At 38.7% G+C, this 26,933-nt stretch overlaps 1 protein-coding gene and 1 pseudogene across 1 annotated transcript; both read right to left on the reverse strand.

The window, feature by feature from the left end:
* LOC143139999 (sodium-dependent neutral amino acid transporter B(0)AT3-like) overlaps positions 1 to 24,623 on the reverse strand; it is a 36,014-nt pseudogene extending 11,391 nt beyond the window's left edge.
* On the reverse strand, positions 9,167 to 15,891 carry LOC143140441 (sodium-dependent neutral amino acid transporter B(0)AT1-like). Its single transcript, XM_076301349.1, has 9 exons — positions 15,844 to 15,891; positions 14,157 to 14,267; positions 13,201 to 13,313; positions 12,867 to 12,995; positions 12,353 to 12,509; positions 11,672 to 11,876; positions 9,951 to 10,110; positions 9,436 to 9,598; positions 9,167 to 9,325 (listed from the first exon to the last, which is right to left on the reverse strand). Exons 1-9 carry the CDS (start codon positions 15,889 to 15,891, stop codon positions 9,167 to 9,169), a joined length of 1,245 nt encoding a protein of 414 aa, XP_076157464.1.
* Positions 24,624 to 26,933: the final 2,310 nt, after the last annotated feature.

The following is a 26,933-nucleotide window of genomic DNA, read 5'->3' on the forward strand; positions in this document are numbered from 1 at the left end:
CGGCCCAAGCCTTTTGGGGGCCCTAAGCAGAATTTGATTAGGGGGCCCCCTCCCACAACGCAGTCACCTGTGCTTGGCGATAATTGACAACTTCACACTATAATGTCATATTATAAATGAATACAGTGAGGTTATGTATTAATACAGCGACTGATTATGAACTACTGTCCCCCTGGACACAGATGCATAAGGACCCTCTCCCCCTACCCTCTTTGTGCAAATGTGGGTACAAACGGGTGTGTGTGTGTGTGGGGGGGGGGGGGGTTAGATGTGATTTCCTGTATTCTGGTGCATTTTTGGGATGGTCAGCTGGAGAAGGGCAGTACCTAAATTTGTTCAGATTCATAGCCTTTTGCTTTTTGACTTATTGGTAGTGAATTCACACAACTACTTGGGGTTCAGGGTCCCTTGACCTCTTGGGCTCGGTAGGCCCATTCAGTAATCCATCCTTGCTCACATGCCAAAAATGTTTTGGGGCTCCAATCTAGACTTCTGGCCCCATGTGCTTGGTAAACCAATGTATTAATATAGTTGTTATTTACACCAACCCTGTCACATTTTAATCTTAGAGGGTACTAAAATCACAGATTTATTTGAAACATTCATATTCAAAGTGAAGCACTAAGGGTGGTTTACTGAAGTTGAATTGACAAATAACAAAATACAACAGCATTTGTATTTGTTGTAAACAAGTACATCAGTTTAATGACTTGTTTTTCAACAGATTTGCTGAACAAATCCGCAAATGTGCATTAAATGAGCAATTTTCAACTCCAAAATAAAAACAAAATAGACAAACATTAATAATCAAAAATAAAATGTCCCAAAAAATAGATAATTATTCCTACTTCGTTCCTGGTTTTTAGGCATCTGCAACTCTGCAGTGGACGAACCTGCAATGATTAAATAAATACATAAATAAATAAAAAAAAAAACGATGTTAAATGTCGTGTCATATTAACAGGCTATGTAACCATTTGCCATCAAGAAAACCTCACCTTCTGGTAGGTAGAGTTAGGTAGAGGTAGAGATGTGCTCCAAAGGACTTCAACAGTGTCTCTGAAAAAAAAAAAATATTGCATAAGTGCATAGTTGATCGAGCAGAATGAGTTTATTTTGCTATCATTACTTACACTCAAATAACAAGCAATTCCACATGTTACAATTCATATTCTATTGGCAAATGAGGCATAATCAAAAGAGTATACTTAATTGCAGTATGGTGAACGCTTAACATGGTGATCTACTGCAGCCTAAATATTAGGGTAGCACCGCTACATCGCTTGCCACTATCTTAATCAAATGTAAATTTATTTTCATCACAGAAGTCTCCCCACCCAACATGGTATATTTTCTCAAACACTACCATCTCTCACCCAAGACATTAGAGCAGAGCGCACGTACTGTTCCATCTTTGCCTATGAAGCTGGAATGTTACCGATGCCCAGAGTCGCGCTAGTCAGTGGGTTGGGTTGGGACTGGGAGCCTGGGCTTAGTCTGTTGTTGCTATCAGACTTACCACTATGTCACATATTATAGAGCAGTAATAAACTATCAACACTTTCAGGTGCGAAATCAGAAACAATCCCTCTGTGGTAAATTTGCCTTCAGCTATGTTTTCATGTAGCTACTGTAGTGCTAATGTCCACTTCAGTCAGCTAGCTAACTTTAATTTACGACATAATAAGCCCACCTAGAGCTAGGGTACATGCTTGATTGAACATCCAAAACAATCCCAATATCCTTGACATCTGAAATACATCTAGATAAATATATATTAATGGGAGACATTTCTCTGTTGATGGCGGAGATTTAGCTCTGGTGATGGCTTATATTAGATCATGACAGCTAGCTAGCTACCTCAAGCACAAAACATACTGTAAATAATCATGCAAAACATACCTGTATCTTGCAAATTTTTCTCCTCCTCTGTCATTTTCTTCGTTCTGTTTTCGGCACCAGAGGGATACGTCCTTTTTTGTGACGATTGTTGAACTTGATGCAGTGTCTGCACGAATTGTATATGCACCCGAGGTGTCTACTTTATGCGCGTGACTCAAAGGCTGGCAGACACAGTATCAATAGGCAGGCATATTGATCATGAAATCATAATTTTCTTGATTTGAATGATAATTGTTTCATTTATTCATTCACTGATGTCACTTGTTTACGTTATTTATTATGTAAAAAAAACAAAAAGAAACTCGATTGGGGGCCCCCTGGTGGCCAGGAGGCCCCAAGCAGCCGCTTAGTTCGCTTATGCCTCGGGCCGGCCCTGAGCCACAGGATGGTTTGTTGGGGGGATACTTGAATTAATTTCAGGACTATCGTTAGTGTATACCATCTGTAATAACCTCTGAGTAAGTGTTTAAAACTAGTTGTACCAATATGACCGCCGCCCCGTCCAGCACATTTTTTCCACAAAAATAACTGTCGCACTAAATTGCATTATCCACACTCAATTCTCACTGGTATCTTCTAGACAACAAGTAACAAAACATGATTAGTTCATAGATTTCACATGTAAAATTCATTTTATACAACCCCACCCCCATCTTGCCTGTTCATAATTCTGAGAATTCTTGAATTGTGTGCATGTGTGCGTGTACATGTTTATGTTTATGTGTGTGGGTGTGCGTGTGTGTGTGTGTGTGTGCGTGCTTGTGTGTGTGCCTGAGTATGTGCCTGTGTTTGTGTGCATGCATGCGTACATATGTCTACTGTGTGAGTATGTGTCATACGTATGATTACTGTGAATGTAATTGTGCGTGTGTATCTGTTTATGCACATGTGTGCATATGGAATGGATTAACATGGCCCCTGAAGGCAAACATACGGAAAAAATTGGTCATCCTAGGCCCTACAGTTCTCAAGTTGGCATGCATTCGGAGGGTGTCATAATAATCTTACACTTTCAATTTCGTGCAGTTTTGACCATGTCAGCCAGAGATATTGTAATGAAAACACCTAATTTTTTGCTTTTTAATTTTTAACTAGGTGGCGCTATACATGAAATAAGTGGTAATGGGATGGGTTGACATGCCCCCTTAAGACCAACATACAAAAAAAAGGTGGACCTCCTAGGCCCTACGGTTCTCGAGATATTCACAGAAAACTGTCTCCGGCCACCTACAGGCCAGTTGGTGTATAGTAACATAAATTAATTTATTGTGTGGCCCCCCATGAATGGAATTCCATGAAACTTGGCGTGCATTCAGAGGGTGTCATAATGATCCTACACTTCCAATTTCGTGCAGTTTTGACTATGTTAGGTCACAGATACCTGCGATTACAACACCTCATTTTTACTTTTTTGTGTTTAACTAGGTGGCGCTATACATGAAATGAGTGGTTATGGAATGGGTTGACATGGCCCCTTGAGATCAACATACAAAAAAAAGGTGGTTCTCGAGATATTCACAGAAAACTGTGTCTGCCCTACCCTCCTTTCGGGGGTGCAGTCCAGGGGGGGGGGCTACAGATCAAACCGAAAAACGATGGTTCCATGCTATCCATATGGGGTTACATGCCCACCAAGTTTTGTCTACCCCGGTCTTTCAGTGTCCCGGGAATCCTTGACGAAAATTTGGACATGCGAAAAAGAAAAAAAAAAAAAAAAAAAAAAAAAAAATCGGACTAAACCTATATGACCGCCGCTTCGCTGCGCGGCGGTCATAATAACTAGGCTAATGTGCTAGTGTTATAGCTATGTTAATCTGCCTTTCATTGGGATTTGCAAACTTTGTACTTGTTTGTGCACAACATTTACAGTACACACTCATACAGCATATGTACAGTACTTCACTTATACCTGTTGTACCTGTTTTCAGCCAAGAAGTATACTTTCTAGTAATCTAAACTCACAGCTTTGCACTACTGTATGTGAGGTTGAATGATGCACATGACAGATTGATATTTAACATTAACACAACTAGATGTACTGCAGAGCGGTACAAAATATGACCACCGCCCAGTCCAGCACATTTTTTCCACAAAAATAAATCACGCTGAAAGGCCTATATGATTCTAACTGTCTCACTAAATTGCATTATCCACACTCAATTCTCACTGGTATCTGCTAGACAACAAGTACCAAAACATGATTAGTTCATAGATTTCACATGTAAAATTCATTTTATACAACGATTAGTTCATAGATTTCACATGTAAAATTCATTTTATACAACCCCACCCCCATCTTGCCTGTTCATAATTCTGAGAAATTCTGTGTGCGTGTACACGTTTATGTTTGTGTGTGTGTGTGTGTGTGTGTGTGTGTGTGTGTGTGCGTGCTTGTGCGTTTGCCTGCATATGTGTGTTTGTGCATGTGCATGCATGCGTACATATGTCTACTGTGTGAGTATGTGTCATACGTATGATTACTGTGAATGTATGTGTGTGCGTGTCTATCTGTTCATGCACATGTGTGCACATGGAATGGGTTAAGATGACCCCTGGAGGCAAACATACAAAAAATAAATGGTCCTCCTAAACCCTACGGTTCTCGAGATATTCAAAGAAAACTGTGTCTGCCCTACCCTCCTTTCGGGGGGTCCAGTCCAGCGGGGGGGCTACAGATCAAAACGAAAAATTATGGTTCCATGCTATCCATGTGGGGTTACATACCCACCAAGTTTTGTGTATCCCGGTCTTTCAGTGTCCCGGGAATCCTTGACGGAAATTTGGACATGCGAAAATAAATAAATAAATAAATAAATCTGACTAAACCTATATGACCGCCGCTTCGCTGTACGGCGGTCATAATAATTAACTTGATGTTGGCAGATAACTGAACTTGTGAACTGACATTGCCCCACAGCAGATTTGTATATGGATTATAACTAAGATTGTACCAAAATAAGATTGAACTAAAATAGTTCCACACATCACAAAGTCTACACCACCACAAGTAGTCCAAACTAGATCCTAGTATTAGTTTGTATTCTACCTGTGAGGTTTTCGTTGACCGGGCATTGACTCCAGGGCAGAGGGTTCTGGAAGGAATGGAAGAAGTACCAGAGGACCCAGGCCAGGAGTGTGTTATAGAACACACACACCAAAAAGGACACCACCATGGAAGAAACACCTGCCAGAAACAACAAAAAGGTAACCTATACTCTTTTCTTTATTTGGATTTATTTGCATATTTACATGAATTACTTTTTTCATAATGATGAAGATAGAACACATCGTGGAAATATACTGTGAATGAAGAATAATATTTCATTCATTCAATATTTCATTCACAAAAACTATATCTCTACCATTATATGGTCTACCATTCTTTTTTGGACTGGTGGCCAGAATGCTTGTTAGTCTAATCATGAAGAGTTTAGGAAGGGTGTCCTCCACCTTAATTTGTTTTAACAAATCGACCACTGGCTATGGCTGGATGTTACTCACCCACTCCTCCAAGGTACGGGGAGATGGAGTTCCACACTCCGATGCTGCCCAGGCGTAGACGCTGGCCGATGGCCAACTCCAGGTAGAGGAGGGGAAGACCCTCAAACACCAGCGCTATCAGGTAGGGAATGAGGAACGCACCTGGGGAAAGGGACACGGGTTAGTTTACACGTTAATCTGTGTATATTTAACCTTGCCTCATCATTTGGATAATCTTAGAATAAAAATGAGTTAAAACGTAAACATTAAAGCTTGAAAAGTTACTATTACTTGCATTCAATGTCAAGTAAGATAGAGTAGAGGAACACCCTCTAACATTAGTGCTATCTATCAGGTATACAGGTTGAGGGGCTGTGGGAGCTGAGGAGCTTTGTTGACCTTCTGACCTTAAGGCATTTGCACACGTCTCAGAAAAAGGTTCAATCATAGCCGCCCAAAGAGGGGTAAGAATGGGGAAGAGCTGTGTTATGTGGCCTTTTGTCTTGAATGTGTGTCTGTGTCAATACAGAGTATTCGCAGCAATGATTAGACCCTACTGACTTTCTAGGAACTGCAGTTAGGTTCACATAAGGGCCATAATTTAGGGTGCTTTTTATTGTGTTTCTATGGTGAAACTGCTGGAATGTATCCAGTAACATTGTCACACAGTCATTTACAAGCATGCCCTCGTCGTCTTCCTTCTTTTTCAGTGTTCTAGAACGTTCTCTAAACTGGCAATCCTCGTAACTTTAAGGGGATCAGGTACCAATAAGCTATCAACACATCATTTTCTTCCAGCTCAAACCGAAACCCAAACTCACCAACTGTCCTGTGGTAAATATTTTGAGGGAAATCACTACACTCGTTTTCAATGTTTGCTAAACACCCGAGTGTAATAATTGTAGGTGCTATGTACCTTAACTGTGTCCTCCTCCTAACTGGGCCTGGTGTGTGTGTGTGTGTGTGTGTGTGTGTGTGTGTGTGTGTGTGTGTGTGTGAATGTTGTCTTTCTGCACCTGCTATTCCCACACAAAGTTACAAAATTGTTACATTTCAAGCACTTTCACACCTGTTCTGATTCAGTTCTAAGAAATAAGCACCAATAATATCAAAAATCTTGTTTCTATGTTTTTACCTTTTTTGTAATTGAAATTCATCGTTTTCTCACAAAAAACGAAAATGATCATATGATCATAAATGGGATCTCACAGGGGTAAATGGCAAATATGAACCATAAATGATGTCTATATCATTGGTAATTGAGTCAACATCTGTTAAGTATTACATACATTGTTATGGCTGTATTGATTTGAAAGCCTAATAATGTGTTGGTCCACCAGGCCCGGGAACATTGGCAGAGTAACAAAAATATGAACACCTTACGGTGTGTAAGGTGAAGAGTTGAACTGATGATGTATTAAGGTGGAAAGTTCATCAGGTTCACTCACCTCCTCCATAGATCTGGCAAAGGTACGGGAACCTCCACACGTTTCCTACGCCCACAGCAAAGCCGATACAGGTTAGGAGATACTGAGTCTTATTGTCCCACTTTGGCCTTTCCTCTGGTGAGCTGGCTCCCTCGGGTTTGTCCCCGTTGTGTTCAGCAACACACTGCTCCCCCATTTTAGTCTGACTTTCATCCAGCTACTGAGAGAGTCACTTTTAAGCGTCAAGTCATTGCGTTGAGAAATCCACATTAGTTCTTGACTCCCCTAAAGTGGGCGTATATTATTGTCCCATTCCCAAGCACTGGGTTCACGAGACAGCCTTTTATATACGTTGGCTAAGGACCAAGAGGAATGTGAGAGAAAGCGAGTGGCAATCATTCTGCTTTCCTTTTTGTACATGTTGCCTCGGGCCATGTGTTACTGGAAGCCTTTAAAGGCATTCCATTTAATGGTTAACTTCATGATGCCACACCAGTGGCTTCACCATTTCACCTTCTTTGTGAAAATGATGGTAATTATTTCCTAATCCTAATCTTGGATAGATTAGACGTGTTAATAACATGTTCTGTTGAATTTCTCATCGTGCTCAATGATCAACTGCACTGATTAAATTTCCTAGGGTTAGCAGTCTGTAGAACATTGTGAATGCTAATGATCTAAGTTAATCATAATTTATTGTATCTGTCTAAAGGTTAAACCATCTAATGCAACCTGCGCAATCCTCAAAGTTAGAGTGCATAATATGATATGTGTGGTGTTCATAATTCAAAAAGATTTATTCATGGTTTCATAAGTTTTAATATTACTGCACTGTAAGCATTTTAAGGTCATTACGTATAATGGACAAACCAGACTAACAGTCAGAGCAGTGGGGTGAGTGGAAAAGTACTGTGGATACCAGGAGGAGACGATCTCCTCATTAGATGGTCAAGGGAGAGGCGATGACATCAGTTGGCTGTGACAGAGCAAGGACAAGTAACAGGTGGACACTGTCTTTTATGAAGTAATCAAGATAAGAAAGCCCCTCTTACACCCAACTGGAGACAACCAGAAAGAGGTTACACAGTTTTGCATATATTTTTATGCATTACAGTTTTGCATATATTTTTATGCTAGAGAAATTATAGAAAAATGGTTTCCACCAATAGAATTGATCCTGTTCAACGCTGATTGGCTAAAAGGTGTTTTTGGGGATGGCGCGAGGAGGCACTTCTTGAGGGCCGAGGTGCATAAAAGATAGACTACAGCCATCCGTAGGTCAGATCTCATTGGGGGGCGCCAGCTGATGACATCTCACCTTCGCCCTATTGCTTGACGGTTGGTCTGGACATTGTTTGGGCTGTACTATCACTGCAATACGGTGAATAAAGATCAGCAGTCTTCAGAGATCTCCTGGCTGCACTGTCTCCTTCGGACGCCTTGTTCCAGAAGTGCTAATTAGTAAATAGTTTAGTGTTAATTGTTAATTGGACATTTTCCACGACATATGATAATCTAGTTTCTTATCATAGTACTTATAACTAGTACAAATACACAGCAAATTCCACAGTGTGAAATATTGTACATTCAAAGTGGTTCAGACAAAAAATTTCCATGGCACTCTAGACAGGCAACAGTCCATGAAAAGAGTGTCGCTGACCCACGGCTATCAATGATTCATCAATGTGTCTTCATTTCCACATTCACTGTGTGTGTGTGTGTGTGTGTGTGTGTTAGGCACACCTATGAGAAATAAAATAAGTATTCTTGTATTTTTCCAGGCGTCAAAGGTCTGAGTTTAAGATTAACAATGTTAACAATGTCACCATCACTTCTCTCTCTCTCTCTCTCTCTCTCTCACTAACTCACTCACTCACTCTCTCTCTCTCTCTCTCTCTCTCACACACACACACACACACAGCCACTGTCATTTGGCAGGGTGTCTTTTTCAATTATTTTAATAATGATTTAATCATCAATGTCTAAAAATGGTTAATTGCATGTTACATCAAAGTCATGATGCCATCATCTCAGATGTAGCCAACCATTTGTAAAGCGTATGCATGGTTATACTCAGTGTTTCAACAAAAGATAACGTTTCATCACTTTTACTGTACAGATTATTGTTACAACTTTAACAAAATCATTAATTTACAACTATTTTTGAAAATGTACATAATCCTGTTATTTTAATCTGTTAATCTCAATAGACAGCTTTTTACAAACAATACACAATATGCTCTTTACAAAACAATACAATACTCTTTCTCTCTTTTCTCTCTCTCTCTCTCTCTCTCTCTACTATGCAAATTCTGGAAAACATTTGTCTCAGTTGACACTATGCTATCTTTTTTTTTTTATTTGGATGGCAGGTGCTCCTTCGTGATCAAGTGGTTTCGAAGAAACTTAACCAAAGCTACACATGGGGCAAGCAAGCTTGGAACTCCAGCCAGACAGAAGATAACAGCATTCACCCATCCAGGAAATGGCAACTCAGTTAATGTTGGAAAATCCACCTGCATAGGACCAGAATAGCCATTAGCCCAATATATACAGTATATTTGATTGTATAAATGTATACATTCTAAATCATTTAAAGTCATATTTCAGCCATTGGTTTACTTACTGAACTGGGGTCCCAAACAGAATAGGTCAACTCTTGTGTCACTTGAGTGATTGAATAAGCAAAAAGAATGACTAATAGTATGAAGGGGCTTGTGAACTTCCATGAGATTTGCCAGAATAGGTTGGGCTTGTGTCCAATCATAAACTCAATGTCTTCATTAAATCTGTAATTATATTGTTAAATATATCCAAGTCATTTTCAGGGTAATAGGCAGGTTCCAAGGTTTTCTGATAATGTTACTGTCTGCCTCACATGTGCTTTCGATTAATCGATTTCTACAGGGCTAATATCACTTTGGGATGTTTAGATCAATTGATAAAATCAAACTAAACTGCACAATACATTTAATTTAATTTTAACTTCAGCAGAAATTCCTTTTTTCCCCTAATCACATCTTAAATCTGACATGCCTTATGAGGTATTTCAATGAGTTATGTGATGGAATTAAAGATAGAATTTGATATAAAACCTATCATTATAAGATATATAAAAAAAGCCGACCTTCACCGACTTACCTCTCTATTCCATATATGTAAACCACTGTCATTATTTCCACAAACGCCAGGAAGAAAAGAGGAATGGATGCTGCGAAGGAGTCGAAAAGCATCACCCAGTACTGCCCGGACTGCAGCGTAAATATTAACGCAATGACGAAGGAAAATAAGCAGGCCACCCCTGAAACAGAGATTGATATGAAATTTGATATGATTTATGATACATTTAGATCAGTCCCCCACCCCAATCCATACTCCTGCAACTTCTTGTAAACCTTATCTTGTTGCGCCCTCTGTGAAGGTACTGCTTCAATCAAAGTGCAATCACCACACCCACAAATCAATTGTAGGTTTCCAACAGCCAGTCAGATTGCAGAATGCCAACAGCTAATCAATATACAGGATTCCATCAGCAAATTGGATTAGAGGATTCCAACAGCCAATCACAATGTTGGATTCACTTAGCCAATCAGGAATACAATCAGAATTCAAGACGGACAAAACATTGCAAAGCGTATGATTCATCTGTAAATGACTTTAGGTGGAAATGCTCATTACCTTTAACTCATTGAATGCCAAGCTGTTTTCGGGAGCTTTGTCCTAGAGTGCCAGCAATCTAGACCATTGTTGATGATTTTTGTACAGCCACAGCATATTCTGTGTTATAGCTATGAACACATACAATAGCTCGATTAAAAGGTGAGACTTTAAGCTCTCGGTGGGTGCGAACCGTGTATTTCTACACGCTTTCATCAAAATCGCTGTTTTTTTTCTAGAAATGGAGATATAACGTCTTTCATGAAATATGAAGTGTTGCCTGTTACTTACTTGTGTAAACGTTCCGGGAAGTGATCAGCGAGACCTGGCGAGACTGCCACCTAGTGATAGACCCATGACCTGGTTTTGACCTGACATGCACGCGTCACTGATTTGACCCAAAGCGGCAACCGAGTTATGATAAAATGTCCAGATTGTGCATTTTCATGAGTTTCACGATCGTCATATATTTCATTTTCATTTATCACAGAGTTCCCAAAATCACATATAAGGTGTGTTAGAGTGTCTAGTTTCGTAATTAAAAAAAAAGCTAAAAACGTAATATTAAGTTTTTGGCACTCAACGCATGGGAAGGAACTCAATGAGTTAATATGGCGGGTTTTGTTTACATAACAAGCACCTCTGACATGCACCTCTGACACACTCTCCAAACAAGAGAAAACTACCACAAAAGCCAGTTGCGAATTGTTGCACACCATTGTGACCAAACATAGCAAAAATGGAGCCAATTTTGCTTTTAAACTAGCCCCAGATTGCAGGGATTCATCAGCCAATCAGATGGGAAGATTCCATCAGCCAATAAGAATACAACACTCCCTTATTCCAACAGCCTTTCAAAAAGCAGAAATCCAATAGCCAGTCAGATTGGTCGATTCTAACAGCCAATCACATTTCAGAAAATTCCAACAGCCTATTAGAGTTGAGGATTCCAACAGTCAATCAGAATGCTGGATGCCCTTAGCCATTCAGATTATTGGAATCCAACAGCCAATCAGATTGCAGAGTTGCAGACAGCAGGAATTTATCAGCCATTGACATTGCAGAATTACATTTGCCAGTCACATTGGAGGATCCTGGCAGCAAATAAAAAATGCAGAATTCCATTTGGGTATTTGATATAACTATATTCATGTCTACTTTATTATTATATCTTGATTTTAAAAATGTATGCTACTGTAGTCCACCTGAGATTGCCTCTTTGGGCCATGACTTAGGGAAGATGTGCAGGTCCTGAAGGGGCACTAACACCCCCTCCATGGTCCCAAACAAGCTGGAGAGCCCCAGGCAACAGAGCATCACAAAGAACAGCACAGACCACAGGGGTGAGATGGGCATGTTGATGATAGCCTCTGTGAAGACTATGAAACCCAAACCTGTCCCCTCCACACCCTTTAGGACATCAGGAGAGAGAGAGAGAGAGAGAGAGTTTATTTATTTTGTGTTCCTTGTTAAGTTGCATGAGTATGAAGATCAAGGTCAAGGTAATTTATATACAGTAGCACATTGTAACAGGGGTTGAGCCTATTGATATGCAATCAAACTAAACATAAAGGCAGATCCTAAGTTGCCAAAAGCTTCCCTTCCCCACACTATAAACTTGTGTATTGAAATTCAAGGACATATCAAGGAAAACACCTTGAAAAAAGATTTCTAACAATGCAATATTTTGAGAAGTGAAACCAAGTGTGTTGTTGAAGTCAGGGGCAGAGCCTGGAGCCAAATATAATTAATTACTTCAGTTTTGTTTAGAATTAACTGGAATAGGAATATTTGAGAGACACAGGGCTATATTTTTGCCCCCATGAAAGAAATTGTTTGCCACCATCAATAGTTTACCGGAGCATGTGCATGCATGCATACTTCACCTCACTAAGTAGTTTCTGCATGTCACATGTCTGTAGCTCCAGACCCTGAGTGATGCTGGGGAAAGTGCTGTTGAGACTCTGAAGAGCTGCCTCGTAGGTATCCTCATTGATGCTCCCCTCAGTTAAATCAAAGGTATTCAGCAAAGTCAAGATATTCCTACAGGCAAATGAACAGTGTTAGTGCTGTTACCAGAGGTTTTGCTGTTTAAACGTCTTTCTTCTCTCTGAAATACTGTGGTAAGCAATAAGGAAGAACATTTCATTTATATAGCACATTTACATCCAAAGTGCTTCACAATCAAAGAAAGACAGGGTTCCAACGCCAACAACAGCTAATACCTTCAGACAAAAAAACCCCAAAAAGTACCTCAGTCCAGACAGAGACAGACATACAGACATAATACAAATGAGATCTCCATCCACAGTTCCCACAGGCTCAATGGCTGTTGAACGCAAGTCGGATGAGTTTTTAAAAACAGTCCCAGAAGATGCTGATTTGAAATAGCTCTCTTACCTACTGGTGCAGGCCTCAAACTTCTCTGTTGCTCGGAAGCCTATGATGCAGCCTACGACTGCAGCAGCGTAGATAGAGGTGACACATGTGACCACCGATAGGATTATTGCATCTTTTTCACAGTTGTTACTAGATAAGTAATAAAACAAACACAATAACAAGGATATAAGATAAACAATAAGAAAGACTTCCATACACAACAATAACAACATAGACATACTTCATTTAACTATTGATAAAGTTTGAGTGAACTAAATGAACAGGGTCATTTGATAGGACACTTTTGTTTTTCTGTTTCATTTGATCTTTTCACTTCCTTATCCAGTCTACTCACTGGACAGGGTTGTAACTGGAGAAAGAGACGAGGCCGCCCCAAGCAGTACCAAAGGCGAAGAAGACCTGCGCCCCTGCGTCCAACCACGTCTTCGGGTTCAATAGCTCACTTACCTAGACAGGTATGTGAATGTACTTGTATTATTATCTGTTCAGCTTACACTTAATTCATTAATTCTAGAGTTGTTGTTTGTATATTTATTGTATTTATTTATTGTCATTATTGATAATTGATATTGTACTGACATTATTGTTATCATTACTATTGCTTAATGATGGTGCACCTGCACCATCTTTTAAAAACTGTTTCTGTTCATTTTAAGTATTGTAAGGCTCTTATTCTGTAAGTCACTGTGGACAAAAGCGTCTGCCAAATTCTATCACCATACCCATAACCATTAACAACAGCAGACACCTAGGATAGAGTTTGAAGTCAACTTTCATGCCATGTTATACTCGGGGTTCACATCATGTATACACATCACTTCCATATCAATACACATCACTCTACACATAATGCATGTCCCAAACATACTGTATGTGTGTTCACTGTGTGCTCTGTGTGTTCACTAATTCACGGATGGGATAAATGCAGAGACCAAATTCCTTGTGTACCCAAATATACTTGGCCTAGAAACCTGATTTTTACATTTAAGATTTACAGCACAACAGTTTAAGGTAGAGTTTATGCCCCTAGATTGCATTGAAGGAGAATTCCGGCGATTTTTCACATAGATCTCTTGAGTGAGGGGATGAGGGGATGAGCCTCCATGTTCATGCCCCCAGAGTGTAGCACTGTAGTTGTTGGCTGCAGCAACTCGAGCTAGGTAGAACCGATTGTTTTCAGGGTTTTTTTCTCGTACCAACAGTACTCTGTGATCTTGAGAAACAGAGATATGAAAAATCGCCGGAATTGTCCTTTAAGATTTGAGTAAGTGGGTGAATTGCGAAACTCACATCAGGAGTGAAAAGGTACATAAGTCCAATTAAAGAACCTTTAAGGGTTAAGCCTCGGATCAGGAAGACAAACAGAACCACGTAGGGTAGAGTGGATGTCACATACACAGCCTAGGGAGAAAGAAAAAGGAGAACTTGTACAATAATGAACTGCAAAAATGTGTTCAGTTCAATGTGCAGTATTCAAGTGAAATTAAACTATATCAACATAGTTTAAAAGAATACAACAGTAAAAAATTAGCAGATACAGTGATACCAAACAAAAAAAAAGTTTGGTGAAAGGAGTTTATTAATGAGTTTAAATTCCCAAAGCACTACTACTGGCCATTAGCATGGGTTTTCCCATGCTGCCTTACACATGCGATTTTATTCACGCTGCTAGGCAGCCTGGATTCTATGGACTTCGTTTTCACCTCAACAAAGGAACCAATCACAGAACGGAGGGAGGGCATCAAGACGATGACGACACACCGAAGCCGTTATGAGCTACGTACAGACGCATTTGATAGACATTCGTAGCGCCCAATCAACGGCTCTAGGCATTCGTAAACCACGTTTCAAATACGAGAAAATGAATATCTAGTTCAATGAGATGAGGCAAAGATTGTTAAGGCGAAGCAAGATACTTCGTCGTAGTTCATGTCTATGGGCGCGAAATGGGGATCAAATCCTGTCTGCATAAAGAGGCGTGTCGATGACGTATTGATGAGCGTACGTTGCAAACCGCCAACAGCAGCGGCATAAATAACCGGCGCATACCTGATATAAAGTCGATTTTCTCCAGACTGGAATGCTCAAAAATGCTAAAAATGTACCTGAAATGTTCACAAGGGTTTGAGGATCATGAAAACGTGCCCGAAATTCACATTCCTAACTCTATAGAACTAAGACCTTAGCATATGTGGTAAAATTCTGAGCTATGCCCATAGACTTCAATGGAGCAGTCGCTGCCTCTGCTCTGCATAAAGGGGGATTTTTACCCCCCCTCGTGCGATCCGGGTTCCCGGGAAGTGGCTCCTGATGAAGTATCTTGCTCCGCCTTAACAATCTTTGGATGAGGTCTGACGTTAGCCAAGCTAACTGGTCATAATGTATGAATGACTAACTATAATCAAACTTAATGTAACTTAATGTAAGTTTAGTTAAGTAGTAGAATTAGTGTGGTCATTCATTTTTTATCATTTTTAAGTACAGCACTAATAATACAGTGATGACTGTAAAGCATGTTCTTATTTCCTCAGTATAAAGAGATGAGCCGGCAGAGGAAATTATAAGCCAGGTTGATAGTGAAGTATAAAACACCTGTTCTGTTGTCGTTGGCAGGGCAATGGCTCCATGGTAGTGGGTCTTGAAAAGAGTTAAAAAGATACCACAGCACCCACTTCATAATGGTGTTGTAATACAGGGCAACCAGGAAACACACCATCATTGAGGCAATACCTATTGGGTACAGATTGCTATTAGATTAGGCAAACAACTAATGAAACCACTCTGGCACAATTACTGATAAAAGCTTTTTTATTGCATGCGTATTAAATGCAGAAAGATGTGCACAGTGACGTGCACTCTATAAAAAGCAGACTAAAGTGTGGTTTGTCTTGAGTATTCCCTCATATGATGTCTGAAAAACTGAAAGGTGTGGCACTTTTATCAAAAGCTTATGGCATAGAGATATCAGTCCCCTAACCATATAAGTCTCCTTTTGCTCTATAGTCTTAGTGGGCAAGATATCCATTGTGCTTTCAGAAGGGTATCTGTGAACAATAACTGTGTTTCCACCAACAGGCTAGTGTACGCTAGGGCTACCTTAGGGCCAGCCAGGGGTTTGCTTATTTGGCTGAAAGCGACTTAATACATTACATTACATTACATTTGGCTGACGCATTTTTAGCCAAAGCGACTTACATATGTCAACTATATTACAAGGGATTACATTGTCCCCGGAGCAACTTTGGGTTAAGTGCCTTGCTCAAGGGCACAACGGTGGAAGCCAGGAATTGAACCGACAACTTTCAAGCTACTGCACGCTAGCCCATTTCCTTAACCGCTACACTACCACCGCCCCGACTTATGTCAACTATGACAAGGGCCTATCTTAAGTGCTTTGCTTAAGGGCTCAACAGTGGCAGCCGTACCACCACTTCCCACTACGCTGCCCTCGGGGCTGAGTTTTACTGCAGTCTGCTATAGTGCACGACTCACCGACCCCTCCGAGGTATGGATGGATGGCTCGCCACACCCCTAGATTGCCCTTTCTCAGCCTCTGGCAAACTCCATGAGGAGAAGAGGGGTCCCCTCCAGGACCACCAGGACCAGGAAGAGGATGATGAACGCACCTGGGCATCAGAGTGGCCAAAATCAGGAAGTAGATTTTAGTAGAATCAGGACTAGAAGCAACTCTGTGAGAGGATGTGCCTGGACTTTACAATAGCAGTCAAATTATTTGTTATTATTATATTATAATCAGGAGAATTATATTTTAATAGTACAAAAGTATAGAGTTTGGTTCCAAAACGCTATATCCTTCATTTTATTTATTTTTTTATTTGAATTTCAGTGGAACTATAATTGGGTTATTGTTATTCTTTACTCAATCAAAACAGCACAACTGCAATTTTATTGATATGACCTGAAAAACACAATTAACATGACTTAATGGAGATACAGCATGTTGGAACTAGGCATGTCCGATATTGTCTTTTTTGCCGATATTCGATATGCCGATATTGTCCAACTCTCAAATTTCGATTCCGATATCAGCCGATACCGATGTCGATATGTGGGTTATTTTTCCTCAAAACTAATTTAGGTAACATCACATATCTCCTGTTATGGAATTAACACAACATGCTTAATGTTATTGTGATGCCCCACTGGATGCATTCTTGAATGCAACAAGGCTTTCCAAATGTTAACATTGTCTGTGCAAAATAAGAAAAATACTTCAACTTAATTTAGGGAAAAAGTGCCATGTTTATTTTTTTTTTTTTAATTGTCTCAAACAACAGTTTGGATTACACTCTCCCTGAGATAATCTTGACAATGCCCACAACAAATACGGCAAATTTGACTTCTTCACAAATGATAAAACATTGTACCTGAACAACTATGTGCAACATAGCAGAATGTAAAGCCAACTAAAATAACAGGCATAGTGTATGACAGCCTACCCTTTTTCTGTGTTAAATGAGCCTGCATTTGTAGGATGCTTCATGAACTGTTTCTTTAACTAAAACTCAATCACCTTAATTGAATGAATGCACAAATATGAGTCACGGGTGTCTGTTTTTACAGACAAGACAGACCCTCACTCTAAACCCGTCCTTCCTCATATACAGATATCTAGGCTATATTTAACATTTATTTTATATTTGGCCTGTTATGAAATCATGTATTGAACAATTTAAGCACAGCTCAGCTTTAAGAAACTCAAATAGCCTGGATGCATGCTTAGCATTTTGTGATCATGAAGGCTACTTTCACAAACTCTTATAGTCAGCTGTCCTCTGATTTACCGATATCTAGGCGACATTTGTAATATTTGTTTTGTATTTGGCCCGTTATGAAATAATGTGGAACAATTTAAACACAGTGTAAAACTTAAATCCCAAATTTGGAGACATCCATGTATGTTGAAATTTACTGCAAATTCAAAACGGGATTAGTCTGGAACGGCTAACTGTACAAGGGACTGCTTTACACCTTTCTGTTCGGTAAGGTCTGCTGTTTATTCTGATATATGGTTTGTCATGTGTTAAACGAAGGGTTCTGAAGTATTCCACCGAGATGAATGGGTAGGGAGATGGACGCAAAACCTTCGGTAGAATTTATGATTAAATTGAATGATATTATTTACTTTTCTCGCGAACCGTTCACCACAGCAATTAGCGGCTAACATCGATTAAAAGCTGAGAAAAAGCTCTTTCATGTGATACTTGTGATGTCTGTGTGATGAGTAGGATGGGTTAATTTGGACGCACTTTCTTTCTTGCGCTGTCACTTTCTCCACTGCGTAATTTGGCCATAGGCCATAGGCTAAATATATATCGCTAGAAAAAGGCCAAGATGGCGCCGTTGTGGATAGACATGTGATTTCACACTCGTCAACAACTTCAAGTGAAGTGGACTGGCAACTAGTTTAATAACATTATAAAGCAACAAAGTGTGTAATATAGAATTCAGGAAATAGTTGGGCGCATGGGAAGAAGAAGGAATAAAAACCAAAGTAAAGTAACATTGAAGAAGAAGATGCTGCAAGATATGGACGCTGAGGTAACGTTAGTGAACTCCGCTAGCTCCAGCGTTGTTCACTCTCCTTTGGATTCGGGTGAGGAAGACGGTAAAACTTGGTTTGACTCAAGTCCTTCTTTTGAGAGTAACTTTACTTTAACTACCGAGCCAGATACTCCTGAGAAACCAGCATGTAAAAAAAGTAAGCGCTTGGTAACGGAAAGGTCGGCTACAACTAACATGAACAATGAAAGTAAAATGGACATTTTAGCTGCTATCCGCGAACTGTCAGTTAAGCACGACGTAACGTTCCGAAAGATTTCCATCATTGAAAAAACGACTCATGAGACCTCAAGAGAAATAGAAAGCCTCTCTGTTACGGTGAAACAACTTGTGGTAGATGTGGCAGAGAACAAGAAAGAATTGCATCGAGTGGATAAAGAGGTTCATGCTTTGAAAATGGAAAATCGCAATCTAAAATCTGCGCTGGATGAATCCCGCCGTTATGGCTGGAGATGGTTTTTGAAACTACACGGTTTGAAGGAGTCTGACGGTGAGACCGTGAGAAGCAGAGTTATAGACATCCTTCAACAGTCGGCACCGGATGTGTGTGATCAGTTGCAAGCGGGAGTCGACATTGTCCATCGCCTTGGACCAAAGCAAGAAGGGAAGAATCGTTCCATAATCATCCTCTTTGCTGTTCGTCGAGTTCGAGATGCTGTCTGGAATGCTGCGAGGAAATCTAAATACCTTCAATCTAATCAGCTGTCTATCACGGAGCCCCTTTCTGCAGAAGACAGAGCAGCAAGAGAAAAGCTTTGGCCCTTGGTGAAGAAGGCTCGTGACGAAGGCAAGAAGGCATCGTTCAAGAGATCATTTGCCCTCATCGATGGGAAGAAGTACAACTTCTCAGACGTCTAGGCAAAAGAGGAAGATATTTTCGCATGCCAAATTGAAATGTTTTATCGTAGGCTGTGTAACTAAGTTGTAATTTTATATTTTTTTAATCTAGCTTCCTTTTCATAAGGAATGGTTCCTAAGTTGTTTCCAAGAATACACATAGCCTATAGCCCTACACCCCCCCTTCCATTTTTGAGATTTTTTTTTTCTCTCTTCTTCTCCTTCTATTTCCTTGTAAGTACACTAACTGGATTTAAAAGACTTGAAGGTTAATACCCATATTCAGTGACAATATCCCTTCTGAATAGCCTACTTTTTTCAAAGGCTTGTCTTTTTTTTCTAGAAGGGAACAAGTGGCACAAGTTTTGTTTAAAAAAGGAGCATTTTCATTTGACTTTTGATTTATCCTAAGCCTATATGGGTAACTTGTATCCATCTGTTTTCTGAAATAGAGACCCAAAAAAAGAAGAAAAAAGACATTTTCATTGAACTTTTGATAGCCTTAAAAACCTATACAGGTAACTTGTATTCCTCTGTGTTCTAGATTAGGGGTTCTATTTTTTCACACTATTAGCCTAAAAGTTGCTAAATTGTCATCCACCTCTCCTTGGTAGGTGAGTTTGTGGTAAGTTTCTTGACAAGTTCTAAATAAGTGTTATTTGTAGTGTTAATTGTTTTATTTATGGATTATATTTTTAAGTCTTTGTCTATTTTGTCTTTAAATGTGAGAGGAATACGTGACAATGTGAAGAGGAAAGCTTTATTTTTATTTTGTAAAAGAAGTGAGGCAGACATTGTTTTACTCCAAGAGACTCACTCAACTGAATTGGATGTTAAATTATGGAGATCTCAGTGGGGAAGCACCATATATTATAGTCATGGGAGCAATAACTCAGCAGGGGTTGCTATACTTTTGTATAGATTTAAAGGGGAAGTCTTGGAGACAGTGACATCTCCTGAAGGTAGATGGGTGATGATTGTTGTCAAACAAGAAAATGGGCTTTTTATTTTATGTAACATGTATGGCTACAATTTGCATTCTTCTAACAAAACGTTATTCATTCAAATATCAAATAGTGTCAAGTTGTTACTTGGAAAATATGTTGACTCTTATATTATCTTTGGAGGTGACTTTAATGAATGTGTAGACCCTAGTCTTGATAGATTCCCTCCCAAATCGAGTCAAGGTCCACTTAATAATAATGTAATCTTAAATTTATGTTCTGACTTTTCATTAGTAGACACGTGGCGGTTCTTTAATCCTGATTCATTGGATTTCACCTGGTCAAACAAAAATTCAACACTTAAATCGAGAATTGATCTTTTTTTAGTCTCTCAGTCAACCATACATTTTGTTAAAGACATCTCACATTCTTCTGCACCACTATCTGACCACAAATTGGTAACTATTAAACTAGGAGGCCAACAGAATTGTCCGCAATTACGAGGTTACTGGAAAATAAATAACAACTTATTAAAAGATGAAACCTTTAACAATAGTATCAAAGACCTGATATCTGAGGTATTCTATGACCTAAGTGAAGGTTGTAAACAAAAATGGGAGTTTTTCAAGTACAAGGCAAGACATATTGGCATCAAGAGATCTAAAATGATCAAAGCCTCAAAACATCTATTTGAAACAAACTTGCTTAATAGAATAGGTGAATTATCAAGAGAAAATATTACAGAAGAAGAAAAAATAGAAAAGGAAAATCTTAACTTACAACTTGACAATTTTTATATAGACCTGGCAAAGGGAGCCTTTATTAGATCAAGGGCCAAATGGCTTGAGGAGGGCAAGAAGAATTCTAATTATTTTTTTTCTTTAGAAAAAAGAAATGGACAAAGAAAAACCTTAACTTCTCTCAATATCAATGGCACCATATCAAACGATCCTTGTTCAATCTCAAAGTTTGTTGAAACCTTTTATAGAAATTTGTACTCTTCTAAATTTAACTCAAAAAACTGTAGTGAATTCATTGAAAAAATAAGACATAATATTCCTGTTATCAACAATACTTACAAAGATGTCTGTGATACGCGCATAACGGTTGATGAAGTAAAGAAAGCCCTCAATTCTATGAAGAAAGGAAAGTCTCCTGGTATTGATGGGCTTTCAGCTGAATTCTATCAACATTTTTGGGAAGACATTCAAGGTCCCTTAATTTGTATGTATAATGAATGTCTGGAACAAAGGGAGATGACGACTACTATGAAGCAAGGAATTATCTCACTTATACCTAAACCGGGTAAAGATGCGCTATGTATTGACAATTGGCACCCCATCTCTTTATTAACAATTGATTATAAAATATTAGCTTTAGTTTATGCAAACAAACTCAAAACAGGTCTCTATGATATCATATCAGAAACTCAATCTGGCTTTATGAAACATCGACATATAACAAATAATGTAAGGCTGGTACTTGATTTGCTTGACTATGCTGATGCTGTGCCTTCACAAGCTCTTATGCTTTTTCTAGATTTCTACAAAGCCTTCGATACTATTGAACACTCATTTCTTTTGGAAACTCTCAGATTATTTGGTTTTGGTGACCCTTTTATTAAGGTTATTGAGATGCTTTACAGAGATATAAATAGTTCCGTAATAGTTAACCAAAGTACAACCAACAGATTTAAGATTAAACGTGGAATCAGGCAGGGTTGCCCAATTTCTCCCTTCTTATTTTTGTTGGTCACAGAATTATTATCGTTAAGTATACTTAGCGATTTTAATTTAAAAGGCTTAAACATTTTTGATAGGGAAATTAAAATTTCACAACTGGCGGACGACACTGTATTGTTCTTAGAAGATAAAAATCAACTACCTGTTGCCTTGACACTGGTTGAACATTTTTCCAAGGCCTCAGGTCTAAATTTGAATGTCTCTAAATGTGAAATTTTACCTTTACACTCATGTAATGACACAATCATAAACAACATCCCAGTAAAGCACACTGTTAAATATTTAGGAATTAGTATAACTAAGAATATAATAGACAGGCAACAATTAAATTTTACGTCTAAGATGATCAAGTCAAAAAGTATCTTTAACTCTTGGTTACAGAGAGACCTAAGTATATTTGGCAGAACTCTATTATCTAAGGCAGATGGATTGTCACATTTTGTCTATCCTGCCCTCTCTTTATTCATTAATGATAAAACTTTAAAAGAAATCAATAAAATGTTTCTTGACTTTATTTGGAAAAATAAACCCCACAAACTAAAGAAAGAGATACTTTCAGACTGCAAAGCCCAGGGTGGTTTAGATGTTTTGGATTTCACAGATACTGTTAACTCTTTTAGAATTGGTTGGATCAAGAGATGTTTATTTAATTTCAACTCTTTATGGTTTTTCATTCCGAGTCACATATTTAACCAAGTTGGTGGCCTTTCTTTTATTTTAAAATGTAATTATCTCCCATCCAAGATTCCCCTTAAGCTATCTAAATTTCATCAGCAATGCCTTCTAGCCTGGAAACTATGCTATAGCCACAATTTTTCACCTCATAAAACACTTATTTGGAATAATGCTAACATTCTGATTAAAAACAAGTCCATATTTTTCTCTAAATGGTATGATCATGGAATCTACAATGTTATCTCTTTATTTGACAGATCTGGTGCAATTCTGACTTATGAACAATTTATGTCACGTCATAACTTCCCCGTCCCGTTTAGGGAATTTAGCTTGCTTATAAAGGCTATTCCAAAAGGATTAATCCAATTGATAAAGAATCATCTATCTTTTGGAGGAGATGATATAATACAACATAAGCTAGTTTTGAATGGGATAGATATAATGGACAGAAAGTTTAGTAATAAACATGTTCGCAAGGTCCTTCAGGTTAAAAATAGAATTACACCTAGGGGCAAGTTCTATTGGCAATCTGTTGTTCAGGACATCAACTGGCATAAAGCTTGGCTTTTACCTTATAAATATTGTATCACTAATAAAATTAAGGAAGTTCACTTCAGAATTCTTCATAAGGTATATCCAGTGAATGTTAGCATAGCTAAATATGCAGATGTCAGTGCTATTTGTTCTTTTTGTGGTAATGAGGATGAAACACTGCAACACCTTTTTTTTTTATTGTAAGGAAACCACATTGTTTATCAACAACTTATCCAGGCATCTTTTTGACTCCTACTCTCTAACTATTAAAGATGTTTTGTTTTATTATGAAAACCCTGATAACAGCTCACTTGAATATGTTGTAAACTTCCTTATTTTGCACTCTAAATTTTTTCTCCATAAACAAAAATGGCAGAAGGCACGACCTTCCTTTTGTGCCTTTAAGGCAGAAGTAAACCTGCTCATCAGTTCACTCCGAGTGGTTAAAGACAACAAAAAAAACGACAGACTCCTATGTGTCCTTCACACAGTGTGGAAAGACTGATCTCTTCCTCTCATTGTAATCATAACATATGATTTGTATTATGTCTTGTATTTATTTTCTTTTATAATATTATTTTATTTATTTTTATTTGTTTATTTATTTTTGTTGATGTTTTCCCTTATGTCTGTGTTTTACTGTCTCTAGTCTCATTTTTTGTATGTACTGTTATTGCATTAATTAAAAAAATAAAAAAAATATATATATCGCTATTAGTAGGACGCAAAGCAGAATATTTAAAGAAGGGGGCACCAAGCCACCGTGGCCTGTAAACCTCTGATTTTCAAAGGGGCGTCACGGCCAACGCAAGGGGCTACTACGGCCACGAGCAAGTTTGTTACTGCAGCCATCCACGCTTGTTTGTATGCTTCAAGACGCAGATTGATGAGGTCATCACCTGTGCGCCGGTAAACGCTTCAGGAGCGCATAGGCACTATTTGGGTGTAACGCAAGCATTATGTTATCGGTTTTAAGGCAAAAAAAATCCGATAACGATATTAACAGATATTACATTTTTATGCTAATATCGGGCCGATAATATCGGTTGGCCGATATTATCGGACATCTCTAGTTGGAACCAAACTCTTAATGTGTTATTATTATTATTATTATTATTATTATTATTATTATATTACATTCTATTCCTCTGAATTAGTATTAGTAGATGTTGCCTGACATCCTAATAAAGTCTTCTAGCATTATGTAATAATGATTATATAATCTTTCTCTCAACCTTACAGTACCTCCTCCATGGCTCTGGCACAGGTAAGGAAAGCGCCAAACATTTCCCAGTCCAATGTAAAATCCGATACAGGTCAGCATGTCTTGAGCCTTATTGTCCCATTTGGGCCTCCGTCCAGCCTCCTCTTCTACCAACCTCTCCAGGTCTGCCAGTCGGTACACGGTCATCCAGACCAACGTTAGATAGCCTCCACTTCATGTCTGGACTGGTCTTCCTCTGTTCTTTTCTGTCAGTCTGAATTTAGAGGCAGTGTCCCCCACGCCCGGTCACCCTGGTGGACAGGGGTGGATCTTTTATTCCATTGACTGAAATGAGGTCAACCTTTTTTTTTTTTATTCGATTGTTTATTAACTGTGATATAACACACACTCACCTTAGCCTTCCACTCTTCCATGCGAGAGTGGATGACATAATGCGCTGGTTGTATTATTTATGTTATGATGAGCAAGGTATTAGTTATCAGTAGTTTCTACATATGTTTTGCCTCAATAATCAGAGCTTGAGTACTCCAGTCTGGTCTTGGTCTCAAGACCATTTTTTGCTTACTTGGTCTCATCTCGGAATTGAAAGCAAAAATACTCGGTCTTGACTCGGTCTCGACCTACATTGGAAGGGGGTGGACTCCTTTTCCCCCCATTTTTTTGGTGTAATATTTCATAGTATATTCTAAAATATCCACCATTACAGACATTCTTATTTTAATGACAATTATAATATTGACTGGTGTTAAATTATATTCCATGGTGCTATGCTGCGCAATGCAAAAGTGCGGGGTTATTCTGGAGGTTGAAGTAGCCTGACCTATGGTTTTGGCATAATCTGTCATTCTAATGCGTGCCTCTGTTTGTAATAATTGACAAGATGAGTGAGCAATCGGCAATTATTAAATTTGGTTAATTGAACCACAATTCAACACATTCAACTTGAATGAAATGTCGACATCATGCCATACATAATTTTGACTCCAGCTGAGTGCCTAGTCAAGTATTGTTCAGAAAAGAAGTTTGGTAAACAAATGTGTGCTAGACTTCTCTTATAGCAAACAATTCCCACTCTACCCTTTGGGAATTTAACTGTTGAATATGATACTTGGGTGATGTTAAATGTAAGTAATGCAGTCTTGATGCAGTCTCGACTCGGTTTTGCTTCCTCAAAGACACGGTCTTGACTCGGCCTCAGCTGCATTTAAAAATCAACGGACTTGGTTTCGACTCGGTCTTGACCCTTTAAAGACTCGGTCTCAACTCGGTCTCGACATGCGGTCTCGTCCCCATCAATACTAGTGTGTCCCTGTTCGTAATGTCAAAAGTGTCACAAGTTCTCTTTGCATTCTCTGGTTCACAACTTGTTTGCATCACTAGATTAGCACTGATTAGTGTAACGGCAGCCTATTCATTTAGCTTATTCATTCCACATAAACTGCATCATCATCAGTTGATCAGTGATGACATTGTAATGAAATCCTGTTTCATTTTTCTATCATTGCTTGACATGATCTCTATTTGTCAGTTGTAGACTATCAAAATTACTGTTAAAGTTATTGCTGGAGTTTTACTGAGCTGATGAAATAGTCTTCTTAGACCCAACACTCCATTGGTCATTCAGTGGGCAAACATACAGTAGTCCCCATCTACAACAATGTCATAGATAAATGGATATTTTGTATGTATGAATATAAGGAATATAATTTGACCAAATTAATTTAACAGCCGTACAGTAAACCATGTAGCATTGCAAGGCCAGCCCATTCTAGAGTTTAACAGGCCTCAGAATAAGAGGGATGGTCATTTGTGATTCATCACTTTCACTGTTATTTGTCCGTAATTATGTTTTACATGTTTGTTTAAAATGTGATGAACTAATAAGATGTAAAATGTTTGCACACTGCCATGCATTTTTTTGAATATGGTCATTGGTATGGTATTTGACCCTTTTATCCAAAACGACTTCCACCCCCACTGAAGAAACCCACTGGCGCCCATTTCCGAACTTGCCATTTCACTACATCCATAGCCGTAAGCAGAAGTGAAATTAAACTTAAATGTGTGCATTAAAGTGTTACCAAATTGTTTCAGAATTGCAACAAACATATCTTTCTTGTAAAAGAAGGTGCAGTCTGCAGTAGTTTACTCAATTCCAAAGAAAATACACGTTCATGGGTTTTTAGTGTTTTGGACACAGACGTCAATGGGCGTATTTTCAGACCAATTAAAATTTCCTAACAGGTTTATCTGGGTTCAACCAGGCTAGAACGACAATGAAAAATAACAGCAAATGTTAGAATAACATGAATAAAATCACTTTATAGGAAAGCAACCAAATATGGTCAGAAGATTTTGATTATGTGTGTTATAGTCAGGTCAGTAATACATCACCCCATGGTGGTTCTCCACTGACCACAAACACACTGGTCATTACACAAATGGTGATGATATGGGAGTTACTTATTTATTTTTAACATGATTTGCATTCAAATAGGCTATAGAAAAACAATCTTTTCAAACATTG

This window comes from Alosa pseudoharengus, unplaced genomic scaffold, assembly GCF_046254945.1.
Source record: "Alosa pseudoharengus isolate Yale_2024_CS ecotype anadromous, Long Island Sound unplaced genomic scaffold, YU_APseudo_1.1 YU_APseudo_1.1_scf_23, whole genome shotgun sequence".
Lineage (NCBI taxonomy): Eukaryota > Metazoa > Chordata > Actinopteri > Clupeiformes > Clupeidae > Alosa > Alosa pseudoharengus.

Coding starts and splice junctions, on each gene's coding strand:
- LOC143140441 (XM_076301349.1), bottom strand. CDS start 15,891: ATGGATATCTTGCCCACTAAGACTATAGAGCAAAAGGAGACTTATATG. Junction 12,996..13,200: donor TCCAGTTACAACCCTGTCCA/GTGAGTAGACTG, acceptor TTACTTATCTAG/TAACAACTGTGAAAAAGATG. Junction 10,111..11,671: donor GCCCAAAGAGGCAATCTCAG/GTGGACTACAGT, acceptor TCTCTGTTTCAG/GGGTGGCCTGCTTATTTTCC.